The 27,001-nt window shown below is 58.6% G+C and overlaps 2 protein-coding genes across 15 annotated transcripts; both read left to right on the forward strand.

The window, feature by feature from the left end:
* Positions 1 to 42: 42 nt before the first annotated feature.
* Positions 43 to 17,174, forward strand: CARMIL3 (capping protein regulator and myosin 1 linker 3). 12 transcript variants are annotated; one of them, XM_077908701.1, is made up of 40 exons: positions 43 to 212; positions 1,691 to 1,785; positions 2,120 to 2,170; positions 2,271 to 2,330; positions 2,416 to 2,531; positions 2,744 to 2,841; positions 3,082 to 3,152; positions 3,251 to 3,324; positions 3,561 to 3,636; positions 3,720 to 3,808; positions 4,293 to 4,387; positions 4,614 to 4,700; positions 4,923 to 5,032; positions 5,173 to 5,250; positions 5,813 to 5,889; positions 5,970 to 6,074; positions 6,169 to 6,238; positions 6,726 to 6,807; positions 6,932 to 7,028; positions 7,191 to 7,245; positions 7,326 to 7,498; positions 7,776 to 7,844; positions 8,059 to 8,152; positions 8,242 to 8,340; positions 8,763 to 8,891; positions 9,076 to 9,189; positions 9,636 to 9,811; positions 10,602 to 10,689; positions 10,826 to 10,963; positions 11,243 to 11,306; positions 11,450 to 11,658; positions 12,044 to 12,147; positions 12,852 to 13,167; positions 13,564 to 13,692; positions 14,353 to 14,419; positions 14,534 to 14,623; positions 16,106 to 16,224; positions 16,311 to 16,491; positions 16,662 to 16,757; positions 16,871 to 17,174. In XM_077908701.1, the coding sequence occupies exons 1-40, from the start codon at positions 173 to 175 to the stop codon at positions 16,897 to 16,899; spliced, it is 4,110 nt and encodes a 1,369-aa protein (XP_077764827.1). In that variant the 5' UTR covers positions 43 to 172; the 3' UTR covers positions 16,900 to 17,174. The 12 variants fall into 12 exon arrangements, 9 of the variants coding, with proteins under 9 accessions (XP_077764827.1, XP_077764830.1, XP_077764822.1 ...); XM_077908696.1 differs by having other exon boundaries at positions 44 to 212; positions 16,647 to 16,757; XM_077908697.1 differs by having other exon boundaries at positions 44 to 212; positions 16,647 to 16,757; positions 16,874 to 17,174.
* A 1,832-nt stretch (positions 17,175 to 19,006) lies between these two features.
* Positions 19,007 to 25,503, forward strand: CPNE6 (copine 6). 3 transcript variants are annotated; one of them, XM_077908705.1, is made up of 17 exons: positions 19,007 to 19,122; positions 20,484 to 20,655; positions 21,039 to 21,218; positions 21,572 to 21,646; positions 21,812 to 21,886; positions 22,038 to 22,121; positions 22,213 to 22,302; positions 22,658 to 22,762; positions 22,990 to 23,076; positions 23,294 to 23,353; positions 23,609 to 23,742; positions 23,830 to 23,884; positions 23,971 to 24,022; positions 24,338 to 24,471; positions 24,609 to 24,845; positions 25,030 to 25,207; positions 25,316 to 25,503. In XM_077908705.1, the coding sequence occupies exons 2-16, from the start codon at positions 20,488 to 20,490 to the stop codon at positions 25,165 to 25,167; spliced, it is 1,674 nt and encodes a 557-aa protein (XP_077764831.1). In that variant the 5' UTR covers positions 19,007 to 19,122; positions 20,484 to 20,487; the 3' UTR covers positions 25,168 to 25,207; positions 25,316 to 25,503. The 3 variants fall into 3 exon arrangements, with proteins under 3 accessions (XP_077764831.1, XP_077764832.1, XP_077764833.1); XM_077908707.1 differs by lacking the exon at positions 19,007 to 19,122 and adding an exon at positions 19,733 to 19,878; XM_077908706.1 differs by lacking the exon at positions 21,812 to 21,886.
* The last annotated feature ends 1,498 nt before the right edge of the window (positions 25,504 to 27,001 follow it).

Raw genomic sequence — 27,001 nt, forward strand, 5'->3', positions numbered from 1 at the left:
AGCGCTCGCGCAGCCGCCCCTGACAGGAGCGGGCTCGGCGGCTGCTGCAGCGCTGAGCGCCGGGCCCTGCCGGAGCCGGGTCTAGCATGTGCCGCGGCTCCCCGGCGGCGGCGGCGGCGGCGGCGGCGGCGGCGGCGGCTCCTCTGCAGCAACGGCGGCAGCAGCGGCCGCCATGGCCAAGCCCGGCGCGGAGCTCACCCGCGAGCTGCAAGGTACGAGGCTGCGGTGGTCTCCGGGACGCCCCGTCCCGGAGCATCCCAGACCCAGTGCGTTCCTCCCCGCGGTGCACCCCTGCCCCGGTGCCTCCTCCCTCCCCGCGCCCCAAGCATTCCGGCTCCAAGGCAGCCCCCGGCCCCTGCACCCTAGCTCGGGGCATCGCAGTCCCCGGAGCATCCTCCACTGCCCGCCTCGCCTCACCCCGTCAGGACCTTCCAGCCCCAGAGCCGCCCGACGCGATCTTCGGTGACAGGTGCAGTCCCCTGGCGCTCCCTGGGGCTGCCTCTCATTGCTCCGGGCCCATCCCTCGGCGAGGCGTCCAGTCTCCCCTCCGGAGAGTCCCCGCTTCCCCGCCGGGCGGGGCCGCGGGCGCTGCCCCTGGTCCTGGCCGCCTCTGGGCTCAGCACCCTCCCTCCTCCCGGCCCCGCCCCGGAACTAGCCCTGAGAGCCCCTCCGGCAGCCCGGCAGCATCCAGGCCAGTGGGGCAAAGAAGGGAGTCAGGGAAGAGGGCCCCACTGGAGCTGAAACCAAGAGCAGGGTCTCTGCAGCTCCCCTCCCACAACCCCCGTCTTAGCCTGCCCCTTCTCCCTACTTCTACCCACACCTCAAGGTCTCTCCTGTTTGTGAGGTTCTCACACTCAACCCACACCAGGGCCCGACCCCCAGCACTATCACAGCCCTCACTGCCCCCTGCCCCAGGCGGGAGCCTAGTCTAGCCCACGCAGAAACCAGGACGCTCAAGGGTACTCAAGAGGCATGCTGCGCCGTGGCAATTTCCCATATCTACACACACACATAAACACGAGCATCGGATGTGTGTGTACACACATCTTAACAGAAACTGCACCCCCACCACACAAGCGCATGCACACACACGCACTAGGATATCTGGATGGTTTTACTAGGAAATTTAAACAGTAACTCCTTACCACCACCACCACCACCACCCCTGCCTCCCACCCTCATCCCCAAAGCAGAGCCGTCTTTCACAACTACAAGCATGGCACACTCATTCACCTATCCACCCCTACTAACACCACACACACAGCCTCCCTGGCGTCGTCAGAAGGCAGGCACGCATGCATAGTAAAAGGCAGACGCTCACACCCAGACCACCCAGAATATAGTCAAAGGGACACCCCCACACCCCCACACTGACTCACTATGTATGTGTTGATGGCTGCTGGAGAACATGGGTTGGAAAAATCCTTCACACCCGCCAAAGTGTAAGACACACCCTCCCACAGACAGTGTCACTCAGCAACTGTCCCCTGACTCAGGAACATCAGGAGCCAGAGTTTTCTCCACACCCCCCTTCCTCTCTAATAGGAAGAGAAAAGCCACCCAAGAAGGAAAGCCTCTCTCTCTCTCTCTTTCTTTGTCCTCTCATCTGACCCCACCCCTGGAGAACCCTGGGGAGGTGGGGATGGCCAGGGTAAGGGGAGCTCTGAGCAGGCCCCTCACCCACCCACAGATAGCATCAGGAGGTGCCTAAGCCAAGGGGCTGTGCTCCAACAACATCGGGTGAAGCTGGAAACGAAACCCAAGAAGTTTGAGGATCGAGTTCTGGTGAGGGCACTGCTCTTAGGCTGGGGGCTGGGGGAAGGAGCAGGCTGTGGGAGCATAATCAGGGGCAGCTGGGCTGCTGAGCACAAAAACACCAGGAGGCAGGGGAGACTAGGGATGGTGGGGGTGTGAGGAGACCAAGGCTGTGGAAGGGAGCAGGCCGGACTAGGTGGCTGTCTAGGAGCCCAGGGTGGGGCTGAGAGAGAGGGAGGACCCCTGGAGCAGGGGGCCACTGCTGATAGGAGTTGGACACAGGCTGAGGGGGCTGAAGGTGGACGGGAGGCCTTGGGCCCAGGAACTGCCACTGGCTGCTGACATTCTTTCCCTCTCTCTGAAGGCCCTGACGTCCTGGCGCCTCCACCTCTTCCCTCTGAAGGTCCCAGCCAAGGTGAGTCTGGCTGAGGAGCAGGGGTACCCCTGGACTACTCCTTCCAGAGTTAGGCACCCTAACCTCAAGATGAACATCCCCATGCCCACCCCCTCCACAGGTGGAGAGCTCCTTCAATGTCCTAGAAATCCGCGCCTTCAATACACTCAGTCAGAACCAGGTGAGTAGCAGGACTTGGGCCCTACTCTTGGGCCAGCAGGAGGAAGGATTTGATGTCCGAGGCCTTGGTTCCCTCTTTCCTCCAGATCCTAGTGGAGACGGAGCGTGGCCTGGTGAGCCTGCGGCTGCCATCCGCAGAGAGCGTAGACCAGGTGACGCGACATGTGAGCTCTGCCCTCTCCAAGGTCTGCCCTGGCCCCGGGTAAGTGGCAAAGGAGGAATCTTGCAAAGGATTAGACAACAAGGAGACTTCTCCTTCATTCTCTCCTTCCCCTGGACCTGGGCTCCTGGCACACCGAGGGGAAGAGCCCATATGTCCCCACTCGTGCTTGTTCCCAGGGACCCAGAAGCTATAACAGGAGAACTGAGAGCCTCTTTCCACCCCTCTCTGGGATGGATTTGTTCGTTTTCCAGGTGTCTAATCCGGCGTGGAAATGCTGACACCCCAGAAGGGCCCCGAGACACATCCCCCAACTCTGAGACTTCCACATCTACGACTCATAGCGTCTGCGGTGAGCAGGGACAGACTCGATGGAAGTGGAACCTCAACTACCCTGCCCTTGTCCAGAGTCCCTTGTGCCTGAGGCTTTACCTGCCCCGAGGACTCTGTAGCTCTCAGACCTCAGAGGTTCATGGTGTAGCGGGTACCCAGGACACTGGCCACATACAATGACCTTCACCTTTCCTTGAGCCCCAAGCCTATTCCCCACACCCTTACCCCTCATGGAGCCAGCTCATGTTCTGCTCCACAGGTGGCTTCTCCGAGACCTATGCTGCCCTGTGTGACTACAATGGACTGCACTGCCGGGAGGAGGTGCAATGGGTACGTTGGGCAAGGACCCAGCAGGTGGGCAGGTGGGACCCAGAGGGAGAGGGCAAGGGATAAGGGGAGCAGCTGTGAGCCAGTTCCACCTCCCCAAGGATGTGGACACCATCTATCATGCCGAGGATAACCGGGAGTTCAATCTTTTGGATTTCAGCCACTTGGAAAGCCGGTAAGCGGATGGAGCAGAGACTCAATCCCCCCCTTCCAGCCTCAGCCCAACCCTGGCCCTTCCAGGCTCCCTCTTCTAGTCTTGCCTACAGCTCCAGCTCTATCTCCCCAACCCCACTCCCCCTTTCCCTCTACCCATCTAGACTTTCCCCAGCCCAACTACCCCATCCCTAGATTCTTCTTTCCTGCCCTGGCTACCTGCTCACCACTTGCCTGCCCCCTTCAATCTGCCCACAGAGACTTGGCCCTAATGGTGGCAGCCCTGGCCTACAATCAGTGGTTCACCAAACTCTACTGCAAGGATCTGCGACTGGTAGGGACTAGGAGGGCTGGGAGGAGGGGCTGGAGAGTGGTGTCCTCTCTGGCTCCTGATCAAAAAACCCCCTCTGTCCTTAGGGCTCTGAAGTGCTAGAACAGGTGCTACATACCCTGAGCAAGTCTGGGAGCCTTGAAGAGCTGGTGCTGGACAATGCTGGGCTTAAGACGTGAGGCCAGCCTCCTCCCTGGGCAGTAGTGCCCCAATGATGTAGGCTTAGGGTCACAGAACCTCAGAGCATGATGCGGCCTCCAAGCTATCTCCTCCAGCTCCTCACTTGACAGAAAAGGAGACATAGGCCCCAAAAGGGCACAAAGCAAGTCTGTGGTCAAGCTGGGACTCAGACCCAAGCCTCCTGGCCCCCCAGCTCCAGGGCCTCTCCCAGTATGGTCCATGCCCCATCCCTCTCTTCTGTCAACTACCCAGCAGGGTGGGCTGCTCTAGTCTCAAGGACCCAGAGCTAGGCTTTGTCTTAGTACAACTTCCCAACTTCCCACTTCCTTCAGAGTGATGACAAGCTCCCTGGCAGGGCCCAAGCTGGTCCCCACCTGTGGGGGCCTCTGACCTTTCCAGAGCCATGCAGGCAGGCAGGTGGAAGAAGAGGGGAAGCCCAGGGGCTGGGACAAACAAATCCTTCCTCCCCTTCCCTGAAGGGACTTTGTCCAGAAGCTGGCCGGGGTGTTTGGGGAGAACGGGAGCTGTGTGCTGCATGCCCTCACTCTGTCCCACAACCCCATCGAGGACAAGGGTGAGCCCCAGCCCTGAATCCTACCCCCCACAACACAGACCCCTGTCCTCGCCCAGAGCCCAACGCCGGGCTGAACAGGGGCTCTACGGCCTGATGCCAGCCCTCGCCCCAGTACTACTGTCCTTGACCCCGGGCCTATACCCCCTTCAACCCCTCACCCTGACTCTGCACCCCTGATGCCCACCACCTGCCCCTCACTGGGCCCATTTCTCTCTCCACTCCCCAGGCTTCCTCAGTCTGAGTCAGCAGCTCCTCTGCTTCCCCACTGGCCTCACCAAATTGTGCCTGGCCAAGACTGCCATTTCCCCTCGAGGTACTTGCGCCAGGACCCCCGACCTCTGACCTCAGCCCCCCCATCCCACCCTCCCTTAGCATCCTCTGGAGCCTTGAGTCCCGGAGGTGGACCAGCACACTCACACAGTATCGCAGGGATCCAAGGAAGGGAAATGAGCCACATCTCAGGGTGGGGAAGAATTGTGGAGAAGGGGAGAGGTGGGGATGGGGGCCAACCCAGCTCAGTGCCCACTGTGCTCAGGGCTCCAGGCGCTGGGCCAGACCTTCGGGGCCAACCCAGCCTTTGCCAGCTCCCTTCGATACCTGGACCTGAGCAAGAACCCTGGGCTGCTCGCCACAGATGAGGCCAATGTGAGTCCATGGGACATAGCTGAAGCCCTGCAGAAGCATGCTCAGGCTTCAGGACCTGGGAATCTCTGCCCTATAGCTTGGGGGTAGAGGGGCTCTGTCGCCCCTTCCTTCCCTGGCAGCCCCTCTGTCCTTGTTCCCAGGCCCTCTACAGTTTCCTGGCCCAGCCCAATGCTCTGATGCACCTGGACCTGGCAGGGACTGACTGCGCCATTGACTTGGTAAGGGGTCGGAGACAGAAGAGGTGATTTAGGGAGGCCAGGGTGGGTCCCTGCCTCACCACCCTTGCCTTGAGTGGACAGAGCTGGCAGGATGACTCGAAGTTCAGCTGAATTATAAGGCAACGCCAGCTCACACCTCTGGGGTATGCTATCCCGGCCACTGCCCGAGGTCCGACTGGCTGTGCCTGAAAGCCAGCCCTTCCTCTACTCCGCAACTGTGCACCCTGGCATAGGGCTGAGCCCATCAGGAGGAAAGGGCTCTTCCTCTAACTTAAACACAGTGCCTCATGAGCCCCTGGTAGCCCTGGCTTTACACATTCACTACCTGTGAGACTCTCCCCACCCCTGGGGGTCAGGCAGGGAGTAGACCCACTTTCCACAGAGGGGAAAACTGAGGTATTGAGAGGCAAAGTGGGCATTCATAGGGCTCACACAGACCAACTGCTGAGGGTGACGAGGGTGATGAGCCAGGACCTTGAAGGGGAGGGAGGGAGGAGTCCTTGCCAGCCCCTCCCCACACCCCTCTCAGCCCCTGTGACACCCACCATGTCTCTCCCCACAGCTTCTGGGAGCCCTGCTCCACGGGTGCTGCTCCCACCTAACCTACCTCAACCTGGCGCGCAACAGCTGCTCCCACAGGTGGGAGCACGAGGGATGCAGGGAGGGATGGGGTGAGCCACACCTTCCCCCTCCCTTGCTGATCCCAGGAGTCTCTGCAGGAAGGGCAGGGAGGCCCCGCCGGCCTTCAAGCAGTTCTTCAGCAGCGCCTACACACTGAGCCACGTCAACCTGTCTGCCACAAGGCTGCCCCTGGAGGCCCTCAGGTCGGGTGGGTGCAGGGTTGGGGGGCGTCCAAGAGGGAACCATGAGAGAAGAGGGTGAGAGGTAGAGATGGGCCCGCTGACCTTCCTCCCACAGGGCACTGCTCCAGGGCCTCTCCCTCAACACTCACCTCAGTGACCTGCACCTGGACCTCAGCAGCTGTGAGGTGAGCCCCCCTTCCCCCAGCACCACCGCCAGTCCCCCACCCATAACCCCACAGTTCATTTCCCCAACCGTCACCAAACGCTGGCTCTATCTTGCCTCTGTGCTGCGCCCCTGCGGCCCTTGGACCCACCACACCTCCATTTTCCTTCTTAGTCGGTAGTTGGCACGCTGTCTTCAGAAGTCATTTTCAGCCACCCATCTCCTCCTCCCTGGAAGCTTTGGAGCGAGAGATACTAGACATTTCCACCAGAGGGCAGGAGCGAGCTATCTCAGAGCAGCCACCTGGAGAGATTTCGGGCTAAAGGGAGACGGGGAGAGAGCCCTGGGGAAGGATCTGGTGTGGAGAAGGGGCCTCCTGATTTGACACCTGAGACCTGGGCTGGCCTTGAGTCCTGGTGTGACTAGTCTCTGAGCATTAAAGGTGCCCTCCCTCCACCCCCACCCCTGCTCTAACCGCCCTCCCAAACCCCCCCACCGTGTCCCTGCAGCTCCGCTCAGCAGGAGCCCAGGCTTTGCAGGAGCAGCTGGGGACTGTCACCTGTGTGGGCAGCCTGGATCTGTCAGACAATGGTGAGTAGGGGCACTTCCCTTCCTGGGAACCAGTGGGGTCAGGGCTGGAGCATGGGGAGAACCCCCAAGGATGCTCCAGTGAGCCTCAGGCCTCAAGGCCAAACTTCTCCCATCTGTTGGCCAGGGTTTGACTCCGACCTCCTGACGCTGGTGCCTGCACTTGGAAAGAACAAGTCCCTCAAGCACCTGTTCCTGGGCAAGAACTTCAACGTCAAGGCCAAGTGAGGCCCCTCCCCATACCCACAGACCCCACTCCATCATCCACCTACCCTTTTGTCTCACTGTGGCCCCTCTGCCCCCTCTCCTGCTCAAGTCACTTCCTGCTCCGCCAGTACCGAGACCCCGGCCCCTCCCCTCCTGCTCTGAGCCCTGACTCCCCACAGGACCCTGGAGGAAATCCTCCATAAGCTGGTGCAACTGATCCAAGAAGAGGATTGTGTGAGTTCCTGGGCCCTGGGAGGGACCCACAGTGGCAGGGGCTACGGGGACCAGGCCCAACCCCACTCTTGCCCACACAGTCCCTGCAGTCACTGTCCGTGGCAGACTCGCGGCTGAAGCTTCGCACCAGCATCCTCATCAATGCACTGGGAAGCAACACCTGCCTAGCCAAGGTAGACCTGAGCGGCAACGGCATGGAGGACATCGGGGCCAAGATGCTGTCCAAGGCCCTGCAGATCAACTCCTCCCTCAGGTGCAGTGCACAGCTGGGCCCCGACCTGGAGCTTTGGTGCCCCCCCACAACACACACGGACACAGACACACACGCACACAGGCGCACACAGGCGCCCTCCCCCCCCTTGCCTGTTGCTCTGTACCCCAGCTTCCAGGACACCCTCAGGCCCAGAACCATCCTGGAGTCAACCACATCACCCAGTAAAGGAGGGAGGACTCCAGAGCAGGCTAATGTGCCTGCCAGAAACAGGGACCCAGAGGGAGGAGCCACCAACTACTGTTCACTGTCTCCCTAGAACCATCCTATGGGATCGGAACAACACATCTGCCCTGGGCTTTCTGGACATTGCGAGGGCCCTGGAGAGGTGAGCGGACCAGGGCTCTGCCCTGACCCCAGTCCCAGCCTCTCTGGGCCTAGACCAGGCCTGTTAGACCAGCCCTTACCCCAGCTTGCTCAACCTATTTGCACAGAAATGCTAGGAAAGGCCGAGGGTGAGGGAAATGGTCGGCAAGGGGGTGTGGGGAGCAAGGGCCGGTCCCCCCCTCTCCCCCACCCAGCTGTACCACTGTGCCCCACAGCAACCACACACTGCGCTTCATGTCCTTCCCTGTGAGCGACATCTCCCAAGCCTACCGCAGTGCCCCTGAGCGCACCGAGGATGTCTGGCAGAAGGTAGAGGCCTCGGCTGCCGGGTAGAACAGGGAGGGGCAGAGGCCAGCCCATGTCCCAGGCCCTGATCCCTCCTACCTCATCCCCTCCAGATCCAGTGGTGCCTGGTGAGGAACAACCACTCCCAGACGTGCCCCCAGGAGCAGGCCTTCAGGCTGCAGCAGGGCCTAGTGACCAGCAGCGCCGAGCAAGTAAACGTTTCCCTCTGGGACACATGGGGCATGCATGGGGCATGTGGGGCTCAGGTCTGACACGATGGAGCATGCACATGCTTGGGGGCAGGACATGAAAGAGGCATTTTATGGCATCTATAACTGGACTGAGTGTGTGGGACAGCAAAAGACAGGACATTGGCAGTATGGCCTCAAACATGAGAGGACATGTGGGGGGCCCCAGACAAGGAGTGTGCAGGACTGCAGGAGCTCCCCTGGGCATTCAAGGGCATCCCAAGAAGACGAGAAAGCAGACCCTCCAGAGACACCACCACCACCCCATCAATGCCAGCATCAGGAGCACTGCCCCAGGGGACCCAGGAGTGGGGTGCCTGGGGTCCCACCTTAGGAAGATAAGGGTGCAAGTGTCCACCCTGACTCTTCTACTGGCTGTGCTCCAGATGCTGCAGCGGCTCTGCGGCCGAGTGCAAGAGGAGGTTCGGGCACTGAGGTTGTGCCCCCTGGAACCTGTGCAAGATGAGCTGCTTTATGCTCGGGACCTCATCAAGGATGCCAAAAATTCACGGGCGGTGAGCCCTCCATAGCCCCAGCCTCCCTCACAGACCGAGAGCCCAGGAAGGCCAGCCACACTACTCCAGGAGTATCTGGGCCCTGACCCATGCATGCATCTGCTCTCCTCACCCAGGGCCCCCAGGGACATGGTCAGGCCCAATTTTGACACACACACCCCCATGATAATCCCTTCCTCTGCAGCTATTCCCCAGCCTCTACGAGCTGGGCCACGTGCTAGCCAATGATGGGCCTGTACGACAGAGGCTGGAGTCGGTTGCTAGTGAGGTGTCCAAGGCTGTGGACAAAGAGCTGCAGGCAAGTCCTGAGGGAGGAAGCCCAATGTTGACCAAGGGTCAAAGCCAAGGGCTAAGATCAGCATGGGGATATTACTGGGGACAAGAAGGAGACACAGAGTGGAGGCCACCCACACTCCCAGTATGTCAGGCATTGCTAGCAAACAGGGCTTGGATTTTTTTCTGCTATCTTCCACTTTGGCCTCTGAACTCCAATCTCTCCCCTCTGGACTCTGATCCTTGGACTGACTCTCCCCTGTCCATATGGTAGGGTGGAAGGGACACTTGCCAGGATGTGGGGGAGCCTGAGTGTCCCAGGCTCTCCTGGTAACCAGACCTGGAATGTTTGGTGGGCCTTTCAGTCTCACCACAGGGGGCTGGAGAGATAGGCTGGAGGCTCTCCTGGTGTGGTGCCAGCCCTGACCCTGCCCCCCCATGGGGCTCTGGCCTCCCTTCCCCCCATACCAGGTGATCCTGGAGTCGATGGTCAGCCTAACACAGGAGTTATGTCCCGTGGCCATGCGAGTGGCTGAGGGGCACAACAAGATGCTGAGCAATGTGGCCGAGCGCGTCACTGTGCCCCGGAACTTCATCCGAGGGGCGCTGCTGGAGCAGGCAGGACAGGACATTCAGAACAAGCTGGAGTGAGAGGCGGAGGGGGTTGGCACTGGGACGGGGCTGGATTTGGCCCAAAGCACTTAGGGACTTGGGGCCCAGCTATCAGCAATGAATAATGAATGGCACAATCTCCATTACAAGGGATAAATCTTTAACTAACTGCAACCTTGCTATTTAGGGTCTGACTGGTCTTTGCCCTAGAATCTAAGTGCTGAGCCTGGGTTTAGGAGCCTGGCAAGTACACACAGGAGTACACTCACACACACACAGCCACGCACAGACACCAAGATTTATCTCCCAAAACAAAGCACAGCCTCTTCAGAGGCGTGGACAAAACTGAAAGGGGGGGGGGGGTGCGTGGTTATATTCTGCCCCTTCCAGTTCTTGTTGCCTGCACCCCCGCCAGAGCCCTCATTCTGGGTACCACCCTTCACCAAAGCAGAAGAAAATGATCACACACATACATGAAACGGCCAAGCTCAAGCCAAAAAGTTTCTGGGCTTACAGCAGAGACCAGCAGGGTTTACTCAACACCCCAGTTTACCCAGCTCTGCTTTACTGGAATTCCAGGAGCCTGGCCTGGAGGCCTCTTGCTCCCCTTCAACTCCTCTTTGCCCGCCCTCCTGACCCACACACACCTATGCTGGGGGTCAGTGGGTGGGATGGGGCATGTCTTTATGGAGACATAGGGGAGACCTAAGGTGCCTCTATGGACAGCGAGGCCAGCTGCCCACTCCCCTAGGCATCTGAGGAAGGGTGGGGCCGAGGCCCAGGGGCCTAGAAGAGGTGGCTGAGCAGTCCTACCTGTACCCACAGCGAAGTGAAGCTCTCAGTAGTCACCTACTTGACCAACTCCATAGTGGATGAAATCCTGCAGGAGCTCTACCACTCCCATAAGAGCCTGGTAAGACTTCGGAACCCACCAGGCTCAGGTGCACCCTCCACCCCACATCGTCCCATGTCCCCCAAGCAACCCTTCCCCAAAGCCCTGGGAAGTGGGCAGCTTCCTTGGGAACCTGTTCGTGCCTGTCCCTCCCCAGGCCCGGCACCTGGCCCAGCTAAAGACACTATCAGATCCACCGTTGGGGCCAGGCCAAGGGCAGGATCTGTCCTCCCGGGGCCGAGGCCGGAACCACGACCATGAGGAGACCACAGATGATGAACTCGGGACCAATATTGTGAGTGCCTCCACCTTGCACTCCCCACCCTAAACTAGAAACCTGCAAAACACTGTCCCTTTCCATTTCCCTGGGCTCCCCTCTCCCCGGTCACTGGGCCTGGGTTTCATCCTCCATCCCAATCCAGCCTCGCCCCTTCCCTCATCCCAATCCCTCAGCCACCCAAGGACAACAGGGAGGCAGGAGGGTCTCTAAAGAGTAGGCTTTTCAAGGAATAGCCTTCTGGTGAGGGTCCTGGGACTTGCAATCACTCCCCACCCTTCGTCTCCATTTCTGCAGGACACCATGGCCATCAAAAAGCAGAAACGCTGCCGCAAGATCCGGCCAGTGTCCGCCTTCATTAGTGAGTCCCCAGCCTCAATTCTAATGTCCTCCAGGTTCCTCCACCCTTCCCAGGCCCTGGTCCCTTTCTTTTTAATTCTGTCTCGCCAGCCTGCTTTCTCCCTGTGCCTCCTGCTGGTCCTTCTAAGGCTACTGTGCCCACAGGTGGGAGCCCTCAGGACATGGAAAGCCAGCTGGGGAGCCTGGGGATCCCCCCCGGCTGGTTCTCAGGACTCGGGAGCAGCCAGCCCACAGCCAGTGGCTCCTGGGAGGATCTGTCTGAGCTGCCCACTCACGGCTATAAACTGAGGCATCAAACACAAGGCAGGCCCCGGCCCCCCAGGACCACACCTCCAGGACCCGGTCGGCCCAGTGTGAGTCCCCAAATCCTCCCAAGAGGACCAACTTCACTTAGCAATGCCACAGCCAGAGGTTCTAGCTTTAGGACCCAAATGCCAGAAACATCAGCCTTGGGAGAGCAGGCAGGGGCCGAAGAAGGCCACCAAAGAGAGGATGGGATTATCCAGTTCTCCGAGATAGGAAATCTCTATCTGCCAGACAGCAGCGGTTCCCATCTGGGTGAGGAATAGAGCCAAGAGCCACCAAACTTAGGAAATGCCCTATGTGCACTGAAGTCTCAGTTTCCATGGGACAAACAAGAGGCAAGTCCAAGTCCAAAGAGGAAGGCCCTGAGTGGATGGGGGCAATGGGGAGGACTTCTGCATCCAGATGAGATACCCTCCAGGACTTTCCTCCCAGCAGATGCCAGTGACTGGGACTCGTCAGGAGAATGGGATGGCCACCCGCCTGGATGAGGGGCTGGAGGACTTTTTCAGCCGAAGGGTCATGGATGAAAGCTCCAGGTGTGGCAACTAGATACAGTCCCATTTTCTGCAGGCCCACAGGCCCTGTAGGGCTCCTGTGTCCTCCCAGCAATCACAGGGGCCTCTCCAATGGCAGGTTCCAAAGCCAGTCCCCCTGGAACATTTCCCCACGTTCTCATCCTTCCCCACCCAGCCCTTAACTCTCAGGTTCTCTGATTGTCCTCAGGACAGCTGGAAGGGATGGCCAGGGTGAACCACCACAATGGCATGATGGAGACAGGGGTGGGTGAATGGGGGAACAGCAGGCCCTAAGATGGGATGGCAGTCAGTGGAGAGAGGCCTGGAGGGTATATTCTCCGTCACAGTCCTTCGGACTCCCTAGCATCTGTCCAGAAGAAACAGTCGCCTGGAAAAGCAGAGAGAAGGGTGAGGGGTCAGGGCCAGGGGGTGCCTGGGAGGAAGGAGTTGCTGTGGAGATGGGGGGAAGGAGGCTGCTGGAGGGTTTTTACAGGGAAGTTGAGGACACCATCTCCCCTGAGAACAAAGTGGAAAGGATTACGGGGTAGCAGGAGAGGCTGGATGGGAGAGGGAAGTGGGAGGTTTATTAGACCTAGGCCTACACTAGTGCCAGCACTGCCAGCACCAGCCAAGGGTAGGGGGTGGGGGTGTCCTGATCTGCCCCCGTATTTGGCATTTGCATCTGCCCTCACGGCTTTGTCACTAACTCACCCAACCCTGCCCAGCTACCCCCGGACTCTGCGGACCCTGCGGCCAGGCCTCTCAGAGCCACCGCTGCCTCCACTCCAGAAGAAGAGGCGCAGAGGCCTGTTTCACTTCCGCCGGCCCCGGAGCTTCAAGGGGGACCGGGGCCCAGGGTCCCCCACCACCGGGCTCCTCCTCCCTCCGCCCCCACCCCCACCCCCAACTCAGGAGAGTCCCCCCAGTCCAGATCCCCCCAGCCTCGGCAATAACTCCTCCCCCTGTTGGAGCCCAGAGGAGGAGAGTGGCCCCCTCCCTGGATTTGGGGGGAGCCGAGGGCCTTCCTTCCGCAGGAAGATGGTAAGTGAGGTGAAGTGCTGCATCCTTCCTGGTTGCTGTTCTGCACATAGCCCACCCATGTACCCAACCCAGGTAGTTAATGGGAGAAGACTAGGACTCAGGATTCTCGGGAGCTTTGGTCATCCCGATGGCCACCTACCCCCCCACCCCAGCCCCACTCCTTGAGCGGCCTAAGCCTGGTGACCCAGAGCATGCTGGGAGTGCTGCATGCAAAGGAGGGCAAAAAAAAAAAAAAAAAAAGGACTCCTCTGAGGAGTCAGAGGAGGGCCAGAGGGCTGGGGCAGGGGAGCCCCCGGGCTGGGCGCTGAGGGGGGAAGGGCCCTCCCTTGCTCCCTTGCTGCCCTTGGAGCCCCTTCTCCATCAGGAACTGCTTGTAAACCCTAGGCCTTGTTCCAGGGCACTGAGGGGGCAGAGCCAGGGGAGGGGGGCCTGGCCCCTGGGACGGCACAGCAGCCAAGGGTCCATGGTGTTGCCCTTCCTGGGTTGGGAAGAGCCAAGGGTTGGAGCTTCGACGGGAAACGAGAGGTGAGGGGGAGCCCAGGCACCCAACCGTTCCTACGGATCCCCCGTCTGCCTTCCCTTCCATGCCAGTCCCTGCTGGGCCAGCAGAGAGAGTGAGTCTGTGGTGTTAGAAGGTGTGAGCCGCAGGTCTGCTCCCGTCAGTCCGCAACCTTGCCTGCCTCGAAAGCCTGGGCAGGTCACCTCCTCCTGGAGCCTCTACCTCCTTGCGAAATGGGCAGTCATAGAAATACTGACTTCTAGAGCTCACTTTCTGAAACTTTGGTGACTTGATTACCACCTTCACAATGGATTTTTACCCTCTCCACCTACCAACCTGTATTACCATTTACACATTTTTCTTTAAATCAACTTACCTTTTTAGCTTTGGTCCTAAGCATTATTTTTTCAAAGCGTGGGCTTCCTGTACTAGTCATGTTTTTTTTTTCTACCACACATAAAATAAGCAAATAACTATTAAAATAACAGTATGCTCCTTCGTCTAAACCATTTCTTATGCCCCTCGGGTGGTAGGGGTGCCACTTTCAGAGGGAAGAGGGTCCAAGGGTCTAGGGACTGATGCCATGAGAACAGCCTGAGAGGCCAGAACAGAAACCCTCTCCTCACTAACCACAGCCCCAGTGTGGAGGATATTTTTCTTATGACCTGACTCTGCTGTCCTTTCAGGGCCGAGGCCCAGACCTGGAGGGCAGTGTCCAGGCTTGGCAGAAACGGCGCTCTTCAGACGACGCAGGTAAGAACAGTTGCCCTCACTTCCTTTCCTTGACCCCTCTCTCAGGGGCCCCTCCTGATGTGCCTCTCCCCTTCCTCCCTTTCCCCCTTTCCCCATCCCCTCCCCGTGCTCCAGGGCCTGGGGCCTGGAAGCCCCCACCGCCACCCCAAAGCACCAAGCCAAGCTTCAGCGCCATGCGCCGAGCAGAGGCCACATGGCACATAGGTATGGAGCGCCTCTTCTCGGGCAGCGACACTGAAGGCCCAGGGTGTGCCCAAAGAACCAGAACCCACAGCCCCTGTGTTGGGGAATTTACAGCCAGGATGGGGCAGTGAGGATGTCACCACCGTAAACGTGTTTATGGATATTTACAAAGCTACGTGCAAAAGAAAAGGAACAAGCCCATCCAAAGCAACGTCCTACAAAACAAGTTCTGTTTGCCAGCCAGGGTTAGCAGATAGGAACAATACTTTGTGGGTGGTTCCAGGGAACTCTGGAGGGCAGGTGCCACCTCTGGCCACCATCAGCAGAGTGGCACTTCTGTAAAGAAGGCCCCTCTCTCTGCACCTCAGGGGGTAATAGGGTGGGCAAGTACCCCACCTCAAACAGGGCAGTCTCCTCCAAAAGTAGCTTGCCACGCTATCCTCAGTTCACTCAGAAACGTGCCTCAAGGAAGGGGCAAAAGGCATGCGTTGGAGATCAGAAACTGGATCTCAATCCCAGCTCAGCCACCACTTCCCAAGTCGACCTTAAGCAAATCATTTACTTTCTGGCTTCAGGACTCTGAAGGAGTAAATAAACTGTGACATGATGCTTTCTTTCTGCAGGAGCATCTTTCACTTAAGGAGCCTCTAGAGGAAACTTGGTCAGCTGGGCATCAACTGAATTGCCCACAGGCCTAGAATATGACCCTCCAACAACATCAACATGGACAAATCTCCCCATAGAAGTAGACACTTGCTCCCCTGCCCCACTCCCATTGCAAGGCTAGGGTACAAGGGTGTGATGCAGAGCCTGTGCTCCTGGCCCGTCCTCCGAGGCCGTCTTTGCCACTTATCCCATCCCACACACAGACCAGTTCAAACATCTAAAGTGAGGCTCCATCCTTCATTTAGAAAACTAAAAGAGTCAGATACTCCACTGTGTACACACCTACCACCAGCACCTTCCAGGTCCCTCTTATACCTCACATATACACAACACAGACAACACCTTCCAGTCAGCATACCCTTGGGTCAGATTGCATAAAGCCACAGAGGCGGCAGGAGGAGGGTGTCAGGACATCTCTCCCCAGGGCTCTCACCATCTAAATCAGACTGGCAGACAGAATCCAGCAAATGCCAGGCTGCAGCCTTGGCAGGGCCCCGGGGCACTGCAGCCCTGAATAGACAGCCATGCCTGTGGACCCAGCGGTCCCTGCACCCTGGCTCTGCTCCAGCAGGAACAGGCCTGGGGACTACTCTTCAAGAGGAACAGCCAGGCCAGAGCACCCATCCTCCAAAGGCAATGGGCTCCAGACAGTCCTGGAGGCCAGGGGCTATGAAAACATGAGAGTGAGGGATACATCCAGGACAGACACACAGGAGCAAATGGGCTTGGGGGCAGGGGTGTGTCCTGGCTTCTAGGGCGTCATGAGGACAGAGAGGGCAGGACGAGCTATGCAAGAATGCCTTTTCCTGCAGCTTCTCCTCTCTTCTCATCCCCCAGCGGAGGAGAGTGCCCCCAACCACAGCTGCCAGAGCCCCAGCCCAGCCTCTCAGGATGGGGAGGAAGAGAAAGAGGGGGCCCTCTTCCCAGAGAGGACCATTCCCGCTAGGAATGCCAAGGTGAGGGCCAGCAAGGCAGATGAAAGGGGTCCTTGGATGAGGTGAAAGGACTAACTGACTGACCCAGCATTTTTCTTCTTCTGCAGCTACAGGACCCCCCTTTAGCTCCACGGCCTCCCAAACCAGTGGCTGTGCCTAGGGGCCGCCGCCCCCCTCAGGAGCCTGGGGGCAGGGAGGAGGCTGAAGCTGGGGGTACAGCCCCAGGAATGAATAAGCCCAGGCTGAGGCTGGGCTCCCAGCAGGACCAAGAGGAGCCTGAGGTCCAAGGTCTGCCACCCAGCCAGAGGGGGGGTCGGGTGCCTCAGAGACCTTACTGCCCACATCAGGACCCCCTCCTGGGCTTGGAATGAGTCATAGCCTGCATAAGTGCCTGGCCTATGAGCTCTACTCTTGTGTCGGGCCTGCCTTGACTGTCATTTCAGGGCCCCCTGATCCAGGCCGCCGGACTGCCCCCCTGAAGCCCAAGAGGACACGGCGGGCACAGTCCTGTGACAAGCTGGAACCTGATAGAAGACAGCCCCCTGACCCCACAGGTGCCAGTAGGGTGGGCAACAGGGCGGTCCCCCTCTGCCTGACGTGGCATACGCCCTGCCGAGAGGCTGGCTCTCCCTGTCCAGGAAACAGGACTCCCTGGATTTGTCCCCAGCAGGAACCAGTGAGCCAGGAACAGACTGACAGCTACTGCAGCACCCTGCCCAGCCCTCCTCTCGACATGTGCCTCACAAGGACTCAGACCCCAACCCTTCCACCCACACCTCCAGGCCCTCTGCCCTCCCATCCCACAGGGGCAGGATGGCAGGATGAGGTGTGGGGACAGGAAGGGAAGGGCCACCTGGAGAGAGGGAGGCAAAGCTTGGGACAGAGCCGTCCTCTCTCCTGGAAGGGCGGATCTGTCCCTCTATCCCCAGGGACTCTCTCCCTCCTTGTATAGAATAAAAAACCAAAATCACTGCCTGCCTCATCTCTGCTGTCTTCCCCCATTCACTGCCACCTCCACCCCCACCATCTGCTCCCCTTTAGTGCACAATGTTTGGTCGCAGTAGGGAAAAGTAAGGAATACCCCACAGGAATGGGAACAGGAGCCCAATAGGAGAGGGATGGACCTGAGAGGTACCAAATGGGAGGGTACTGAGAAGTGCCCCCTGAGTGGGTGGCAGGGGTCACGTGCAGGATCGGGGCTGAGCTGACTGGAGCAGAGACTGAGATGACACAAATGCTGATTTCTCTGTGTGTGTGCCCAGCTCTGGGAGGTGTGGTGGGATCAGAAGACCCCCGTGTACCAGGAGGAGATGGGAGCAGTATACGTGCAAGCCCACATACAGGCAGGCTCACTAATGATGGGATTAAATGTGTTGCATTATCCTAGGGGTGCCATCAGTAGTCAGAAACCTCAACAGTAGAGTGGCCTGAAGGTGAACAGAAGTGCCTATGGCAAGAGACAATCGAATTATTTGCCTCCTGTTGGTGTACTAACAAATACTACTTTGGCTTTCGAGGCTCCATTCAGGGGCCTCTTCCTCTGTGAAGCCCTTCCTGATGCCTTCCCCTGACTCATTTAAATTGAACCCTCCCTCTTTGTGACCTGTGGCCTCCTGAACCGGTCCGTAATTTTGCACCTGTCACACTTCATAGCATTTGTGTGTTAGCTTATCATCCCTCTGTCTGTGGGTCTGTCTGTTCTTTACACACGCACCTCCCCCAGGGGCAGGAGCCATGTCTCAATCACCTGTGCAGCCCCAGCCCCTGGCGCCCAGGAGACGTTCAACAAATGGCTGCTAACTTATTATGTGAGCAGTTCAGAGGAGGGAGGGTAGAGATGTTCAGGTGAACCCTCTCGTGTACTCATCCCAGGTCACCATGGACCCAAATGTCTTCACGCACGGCATGCAGCTACCCAGGCAATCCCTCACTGTCCCTGGTCTCAATAGGGAATGACTAATGACTTGTTACCTCACGATCTGTCTGTGGCATCGCCCCTCCCACAAGGATATGACCGCTCGGGCTGAATATGGGGGGAGCGGTGAGCCATGGGTGCTGGGAAGATGCCATCGGTCCTTCGGCACATCTCTCTACTGGCAGCCCCCGCTTCAGGATGGGAGGCTGTGTGCCCTTAGGTGACTGCATCCATTTCCTTAAGTGTGTCCCTGTTTAAAAGCAGTTAGGGAAAAACAATAATAAAATAAAATAAATAAAAACAGTTAGGGAGCTGGACCTCATTCTCAAAGCTATGAGATTTAGCGTGGCACGGGATGATTTTTAAGGAGCACGTGAAGATCTCCATTCTGGTGTATTTAGGTTGGTGTGAATGAGTGTACGTGTGTGTGACAAGTATAGCCCCGTGTTCTTTGATGTGTTACTGCGAATATCCTCAACAAGCGTGATGTGGAGAGTGCTGTGAGACTGGGTGTGTTTCCTTATGTGTATTGGTAGGGCTGTAACTGTCGTGGTGTCACAGTGAGTTTATGTGCTGGCGCCTGTGTGTGTCAGTATCCCATGAGTCGTGGGTGCGTGTGTCTCCATCATCCCCCAGCGTGAATGTGTGTGCACACAGGCACTGTCACAACGTGAGCGCGGGTGTGGGTGTGTCACTGTGTCTGTGGGGGTCCTGCCTCTGAGCCACCCCCAGCCCGCCCTCCTCCCCGGTTCTGTGGGTTCTGTGGCTCCTTCCTCGGCAGTGGCCCTGCCCCTTCCCTCTTCTCCCTCCCAACCGGTTTGTGCGGGGGGGGGGGGGGGGGGGGGGGGGGAGCTGGTACTGCGGGGCCCCCCCACCCCTCCCCATCCATGCCCCATAAATAGCAGCAGAGCCGGAGCCGGAGCCGGCGCCAGCGGCTGGAGCAGCAAGGGAGTCAGGGCCAGGGCCAGAGAGCCGGAGAGAAGAGCCCCCCGACTAGAGCCCAGGTGAGCCTACCCTTCCTTCCTAGCTCCCAGCCTGGCCCAGTCTCCATAACAACGTCTCCCCCAGCCCCCAGAGAGGCCTCCACTTCTGCCCGATCCTCTCACCACCACATGCCCCTGCCCATCTCAGGGACCCTGCAAGAACTGGGAGACTTGTGACTGGAAGGCAGAGACCCCCACCCACCCACTCAGACCCTCCTCTCACATATCCAGAAAGGTACGCACTATGGGGAGGGGGGGTACCCTAGCCAGAGAAGGGTCCCAGTCCTGAGGGAGGTACTGGAACTGGCACACCCTCCTGGAAACAGACACACAACCAGGGGACAGACACACAGGGTGGGGGCATTCAGACATATCAACACACACTCGGCTGGGGAAAGCACGACACAGGATCAGAGACAGCCTCACCCTGCGATGTGGACAGACACAGATAGATGGACTGACCGGCCGTGAACTCGGGCCAGCATCCCCCTGCCTGCTGCTGCCCGAGGCTTGGTACCACTGCTGGGGGAGGGTGGCATGCGTGCATCCCACGGGCAGCATGGAGGGGGCTGTGGCTCCCCAAAAATCCTGTCGCTAAGAGACAGTGCCAGTGCTGCCAAGAAGTGTGAGAACAGGGGAGGTGGGGAGGGAAGCGAGACTTGTCATAGTGGGAGTCCCTGCCAGGAACCTTGGAGGAGCTTTCAGCAGGCAGAGACCAGCATCCGTCTCCAACTGCCCAAACCCACCACCCCTCCCTTGCCATGAGCCACCCAGAAGGTGAGTAGGGTGAGGTGGAGAGGGACAGCCCCACAGGGCACCTTATGAGCAGCCTCCTCCCACTCCCTGCAGACTCCATTCCTGAGGCCCATCCCCTTTCAGGCTTCCAGGGGCTCCTCCACCCATCTCCCCACTCCCTTGCCCCAGTTCAGCTCCCTTGTGCGTGCCAAGACTGAGTGCGGTGCTGGCTCAAACATCAGTCGGGAAATAGCAGAAGGTGCTGAGATAGCAGAAAGCTTAGATCAATCGATGGCCTAGGAGCCAAGACTGCCAGGAATGCCCCCCCACCGAACACCCCCAGCCTTCTTGAGCCTCATCCACGAACAGTAGGCCAGCAGGAGTGACTGAGGCACACGGCTGTGCGGCTCTGCGGCTGTGCGGGAGCGGGAGGCTCAGATCCTCCTCCCTCCTTGTTCAGAGCCCCAGGGAAGCCAAGCTGAGGGCAGGGGTGAGGGTGAGTAGGGGGGAAGCAAGAGATCTATGAGATCCTAGGGCCTCAGGAAGCTTGACAAGGGAGGAGGGGGGCCTAGGTTCCCAGAAGACAGACCCCTCCCCTGGCAGATGTTCCCTTTCCAGTGTCCAGGTCATCTGTTCTGTCCCCACAGTGACATGTCAGACCCTGAGATGGGATGGGTACCCGAGCCCCCAGCCATGACGCTGGGGGCCTCACGGGTAGAGCTGCGGGTGTCCTGCCATGGCCTCTTGGACAGAGACACACTCACCAAGCCCCACCCCTGCGTGCTGCTCAAGCTCTACTCTGATGAGCAATGGGTGGAGGTGAGAACAGGCTTGGTCTTATCTTAACCTCCTGGCCTGGGGAGGATGGGGGCTGGGAAGGGGCAAGGGAAGCCTCACAGGGGAGTGTGAGGACCCTGAGGGGCCTCTTCTAGGCAGTGGGGGTCACCCTGGGGACAGGTGTTTCATCATGACAAACACAAACCGTTTTATAGCTTCCAAAGTCCGCAGAGTCCCAGACAGTCCTGAGATGGGCCCTATGGCTCAGTGGGCTGGCAGCATCCTAAGCTCAGGGCTGAACCTACCAAGGGAAGAGCTAGTCACCGGGGGTATGGGAGCCCGAAGAAAGCTGGCATGAGCAGGGTGGTCCAGGGCAGGGCAAAGTAGCCTGGTGTCCCAGAGGGCCCTCGCCCCTCCTGCTGCAGGTGGAACGCACAGAGGTGCTACGCTCCTGTTCTAGCCCGGTCTTCTCTCGGGTGCTGGCCCTTGAGTACTTTTTTGAGGAGAAGCAGCCCCTGCAGTTCCATGTGTTTGATGCTGAGGACGGAGCCACCGGTCCCAGCAACGACACCTTCTTGGGCTCTACAGAATGCACCCTGGGCCAGGTTTGCATTCCCATTCACCCTACCCTCGTAGGCTTCTGCCTCTGAAAGCCAAAATAACAGAAAATCAACTCTGGAGTGAGTTCATTCTGGGCTTGGACCCCCATCTCCACCAGTTGCTGGCTGTGCAGCCTTGGGCAAGATCCTTAACCTCTCTGAGTCTTAGTTTCCTCATCTAAACAATGGGGGTCATCACATTGTTTACTCTTAAAACGTTGCTGTGGAAATTAAGTCCAACTCTAGCCCAAGCACAGCCGCTGTGAACACTCTAAGGATACCTAGTACCCTGTCCCTTGTTCCCTGGCCCAGGCAGATGGGAATGTCACAGCTGGGTCTCCCTCCACTTCCATCTCCAGATTGTGTCACAAACCAAGGTCACCAAGCCATTACTGCTGAAGAATGGGAAGACTGCGGGCAAGTCCACCATCACGGTAGGCAAGATCACCTTGTACTCACCCTTAGATGGGGCATTCAATGCCCTCTCATGGATATCCATGGTGACATCACGTCCAGGACTGGCCCTCACTGAAGGGACAGGGCATGAAGTGGCTCTTTGGGTGGTAGGGGGGAATCCTGCCACTTATATCCCCTTGCAGATTGTGGCCGAGGAAGTATCTGGCACCAATGACTATGTCCAGCTCACCTTCAGAGCCCACAAGCTGGACAACAAGGTGGGAACCCCCAGAGTCTTGGCCCCCATCTTCCTTGTTAGAGAGCGTAGGCCCCCACTCAAGACAAATCAGAGCTGCTCCCTCCTCAGTTTTAGCTGCCTCCCCCTGCAGACCTCACCAGGCTCACATGTCCTTTCCTCTGCGTCCCCAGGATCTGTTCAGCAAGTCTGATCCTTTCATGGAGATCTATAAAACCGATGGGGACCAGAGTGATCAGCTCGTCTGGAGGACTGAGGTTGGTGACTGGGGCTGAGGGGAGGGAGGGAAGAAGAGCAAGGTAGGGGAACCCAGACAGGAGGTGACCAGCCCTCTGGTGTCTCTCCAAGGTGGTAAAGAACAACCTGAATCCCAGCTGGGAGCCATTCCGCCTGTCCCTGCACTCCCTATGCAGCTGTGATGTCCACCGGCCTCTGAAGGTGAGGCCCCGCCAAGCAAGAGCCGCCAAGGAGCGTTCAGCCCCTGTGGGAGACATGGCCCCTGAGCCTGTCAAGACCCCTCCCCATCCCTCATGTGATAAGCCTTTCCCACTGTGGAGCAAAGACCCAGGCATGGCTCAATACTCGCACACTGTGTGCCTTTTATCAAGGCCAAAGTCTGGGCCAGATGGAGCCAAAAAATAAAGTTCAGCAGGTAGCCTCTTTGGGCAAACTGAGTTCATGTGTGTGGGCCCAGGGACTGTTAGCCCCCACCTCCCTAAATCCCTCCCTCTGCTCCCCAGGAACCACTGCAAAGTGACCCTGACCCTTTTGCCTCCCCTCCTTGCTTTCTCAGTTCCTGGTGTATGACTATGACTCGAGCGGGAAGCATGACTTCATCGGCGAGTTCACCAGCACCTTCCAGGAGATGCAGGAAGGGACCGCAAACCCTGGGCAGGAGGTGCCGCCGCAGAGACCCCCAGCCCCTCAGAGTCCCACCCAGATCCCTGGGAGAGTTCCAAGAGTACTGAAGAGCCCAGGATGTGTGATGAGGGAGAAAGGGTGGAAAGTACCCGGGCTCTGTCTTTAGACAGAGGGGGTCTTGCTCTGGGAGGCCCAGCCGGAAGGGAGACAAGGGGTCACCACAGGAAATGGTGACTCTGGGATTGTGGGGTGTGTGGGGTCTAGATGCAGTGGGACTGTATCAATCCCAAGTACCGGGACAAGAAGAAGAACTACAGGAGCTCAGGAACCGTAGTCCTGGCCCAGTGCACGGTAAATCCCAGGGTCTGCCTCAAGTCAGACCCTCAGATTCACCCCTGCCCTTGTCTCAAAGACCAGTTTCTCCTCTTCTGAGAACTGAGAAGCCCTGCCCTATCCCACCGGGAACTCCAACCTCAAAAACGTGTTTTTCCACTTACCCCATGGAAGCCCCGACCAGTTACCTCCTGAAAGGACGGTCCTGCTACTTTACCTCTCCCCCTCCTGCTAGGTGGAGAAGGTGCACACCTTCCTGGATTATATCATGGGCGGCTGCCAGATCAGCTTCACGGTAAAGGGGACAGGGGACAGGGGACACAGGCAAGAGTAAGAGTGAACAGAAGGAGCTCCAAATCCCCACTGCCCCTATTTTGGGACCTCTCAGGAGGCTTAGTATGGTCTTCTTGTACCCGACACCCACTCCATGATAAGGCTCCCTGTGGGCTTGACTGGGTTTACCTTAGTCCTCCCTACAGATACTAGCTCTGGGTGAGCCTCTCTGTTAGCTCTCACGGATGCGGTGTGACCCTCTCCCCACTTCTACTAGGTGGCCATCGACTTCACTGCCTCCAATGGGGACCCGAGGAGCAGCCAGTCCCTACACTGCCTCAGCCCCCGCCAGCCCAACCACTACCTGCAGGCCCTGCGTGCCGTGGGAGGCATCTGCCAGGACTATGACAGGTGGGAGAGGGGTAGACTGGGGAGGAGGGAGGCCAGGAGGGAGGCCTGCCTTGCCGGTTAGGCCCCACAGCCTTTTCTTCTCCCCAGTGATAAACGGTTTCCAGCATTTGGCTTTGGCGCTCGAATCCCCCCTAACTTCGAGGTAGGCTGGATTGAGAAAAAGGGAGGATTTGTTGGGAGAGTGCGAAAGGAAGGAGAGACATCTTCTCCCGGCTCTCGCCCTCACAGGTGTCCCATGACTTTGCTATCAACTTTGACCCAGAAAACCCGGAATGTGAAGGTAAGAGGAGAGATTTTCACTGGCCCACCCTCCCCCATACACTTCGTGCAGCCTGTACACCCCATGGCACAGACTCCATCCTCATGGGCCCAGGCCTGGGCTGATCGGACCACTCAGCTGCTGTTTTCATTGGGGACTCCTGGTCCCTGGCCCACCATCTGCCTGGCCTCCTCTCCCAGAGTCTGGACCATCCAACTCTCCTGCTTAGTGAGGAACTTAGGGGGACAGGCAGTCCTGAGACAGGAAAGGACCTCTTTGCTTTAAGGGTGTCAGAAGGCCTGCTAATCTCTGCTGGCTTCACCCCCTCGCCTACAGAGATCTCGGGGGTCATCGCCTCCTACCGCCGGTGCCTACCCCAGATCCAGCTCTACGGCCCCACCAACGTGGCCCCCATCATCAACCGCGTGGCCGGGCCAGCGCAGCGCGAGCAGAGCACCGGCCAAGCCACGGTGAGGAGACGCAGCCGAAACCAGGCACTGCCCCACTGGCTGTGCCCTGGTGGGGCCAGGGCCGAGGCTTGAGCCTGGGGCAGGGGCCAACGCCCTGGCACACAGAGCCTACCCTTTCTCCCCGCTGCCTGCCCTAGAAGTACTCGGTGCTGCTGGTGCTCACGGACGGCGTGGTGAGCGACATGGCCGAGACCCGCGCAGCCATCGTGCGCGCCTCCCGCCTGCCCATGTCCATCATCATCGTGGGTGTGGGCAACGCCGACTTCTCGGACATGCGGCTGCTGGATGGCGACGACGGTCCCTTGCGCTGCCCCCGAGGGGTGCCTGCGGCCCGAGACATCGTGCAGTTCGTGCCCTTTCGGGACTTCAAGGATGTGAGTGCCCGGCCCCCCCTCCCGGCTGAAGGACTCAGCTCCCCAGGCCCTCAGGCCCTCAAATCTCACCCATCTGTCCCACTTGGGGTTGATGGCGCGTGAGGGACACTGGCTCCCCGCGGGCCACCCCCGAAATCCCCATTGTCCGGCCCCCCCCTCACCCCGTCCCCACCCCCACCCCCAGGCCGCACCCTCCGCTCTTGCCAAGTGCGTCCTGGCTGAGGTGCCCAGGCAGGTGGTGGAGTACTACGCCAGCCAGGGCATCAGCCCCGGGGCTCCCAGGCCCTGCACCCCGGCCACGACCCCCAGCCCTAGCCCGTGACTGCCTCCCATCGGACCACTGACACTCCCTCCGCCTCTCAGTGAGTCCCGGGGCCCTAAGGGGTGGGGCTTGGTGGAGCACGTGGGGGCGGGGGCTCCGTGCAATGCAGAGGAAGGTGCTAATGGACTATCCATCCCACCGGTCCCAGGTGCCTGTCCTGACCCTTGTGACTCGAGTGCCCAGTGCCTCTCCCCCTTGGACCAGCTGTGCCCCCTAGGTCCTGGAAGTGCGTGGTGAGCCCTGCTCTTTCTCTCCAGGCCCCATACCCCTCAGCCTTGTAACTTTCTTCAGTTATCCTGACTTTCTGGTCTTTAATAAAAGGAATCACTCCTAGCACCTCGGCCTCTATCCATCGTGCCCCATATGGCCATGGACAGTCCATAACCCCCGCCCATCCTCCCACACTATTTAGAAATGAGGACCAGCCCTTTCAAGTCTGAGCCACAGCTCCTATGCAGCCTGGTATCTCAGCGGTTTCACCCCAACTGTGTGCCAGTGGGATCTAAGGAGCCCCTCCCTCACCTCCCAACCCCAGGGGGCCCAGCACCATGGAGGTTAATTGCCAGAGATGCAGGGTGGTAATGAGGGGCTGTCAAAGGGGCAGGTTGATGCCCTCTTACAGCTGTCTCCAGAGAAGCCCTGCTGAGTCCTCCAGGAGCTGCACTCCAGCCCCCACACAGCTGTGGGGCAAGCCAAGCAGGGGCGTTGGGGGGACTGAAGGAGGGCAGCAGGTCTGTGAGTGAATTATGAACACAGAGGGGGCATCTAAGGTCTGCGCAGCCTGGTTTTCCTGGGGACGTGAATGTGCGCATGTCCTCATACACTGCACATCCCTGCCTCTCCATGAGTGTGGTCTTAATGTTTCAGGAAGTCAGTCTGTGTCCCCTTAATAACATTAACAACAGCAGTGGACGTTATTGTTTGGCATGTATGAAACTTTGTGCTACATGCTTTAAATGCATTCACTCTCACTAGCATCATTTACCCCATTTTTCTGGCAAACCACGTGAGGCTTCATTTAAATTCACCCATCGTCAAAGAACTGGTGAGCCTGGAATTGAGCCCAGACCCATCTGACTGAAGTGCCCACACTCTTAATCACTAGTGTGCAACTTCTGTGTGAGCCCCATCTAGAGACCCAGGTGTATGTATACGTGGGCTGATTGTGTGTAGGAGAGCAGGTGCCTATGGATGGTGTCTCTGCCCGTGTATGTGTTGTGCAGGCCTCAGCCAGTTAAGGAAGGTGTGCAAGAGCAGTATTCAGTCTGGACTGAAGCTCCAGAGAGCAGGCAAGGACACAGGTGATAATCCAGAGCAAGAGAAGAAAAGATGGGCTCCTGGAGGGGTCCTCGCTGCCCCAGCCTCTTCCTTCAATGATGCTCATGGGAGGAGATGATGGAGGAGAGGCCAAAGGTGCTGTGAGCCACTCAGGAGAGAGGAGCCAGAGCCAGAGAGGGTGGCTAGTGGCCAGTGGCCAGTGGTGGAGAAAGAGAAAAGAGGAAGAAATCCTGGGGGAAATGGAGGAGATGCTTCCCATTGCAGGTGTCTGAGTGGAAGAGGGACAAGCTGCGCTAGAGGAGGGGGAGGAGGGAACAAGAACTGTGAAGAGACAGCTGGGGAGGGGGTGGAAAGAGGGGGCAGAAAGGAAGAGAGACATATGGGAGCCTCTTCTCCACCCTCAACTGCTTCTCCCTATTTATTATGTCCCTTAGAGGACCTACGACAGTGGCTGGTGAGGTAGATGCTCCCAGCTCAATGCCTCTGCTCTGCCCAGAGCCCCCGCCTACTCTCTCTGTAGGCAGATGAACTAGAGGGCTGGGTAACCATGGCAACT

Source organism: Canis aureus, chromosome 9 (assembly GCF_053574225.1).
Source record: "Canis aureus isolate CA01 chromosome 9, VMU_Caureus_v.1.0, whole genome shotgun sequence".
Taxonomy (NCBI): domain Eukaryota; kingdom Metazoa; phylum Chordata; class Mammalia; order Carnivora; family Canidae; genus Canis; species Canis aureus.

Coding starts and splice junctions, on each gene's coding strand:
- CARMIL3 (XM_077908696.1), top strand. CDS start 173: ATGGCCAAGCCCGGCGCGGAGCTCACCCGCGAGCTGCAAG. Junction 7,499..7,775: donor CAGATCAACTCCTCCCTCAG/GTGCAGTGCACA, acceptor CTGTCTCCCTAG/AACCATCCTATGGGATCGGA. Junction 8,892..9,075: donor ATGCCAAAAATTCACGGGCG/GTGAGCCCTCCA, acceptor CTTCCTCTGCAG/CTATTCCCCAGCCTCTACGA.
- CPNE6 (XM_077908705.1), top strand. CDS start 20,488: ATGTCAGACCCTGAGATGGGATGGGTACCCGAGCCCCCAGCCATGACG. Junction 23,077..23,293: donor TAGTCCTGGCCCAGTGCACG/GTAAATCCCAGG, acceptor CCCTCCTGCTAG/GTGGAGAAGGTGCACACCTT. Junction 23,354..23,608: donor GCTGCCAGATCAGCTTCACG/GTAAAGGGGACA, acceptor CACTTCTACTAG/GTGGCCATCGACTTCACTGC.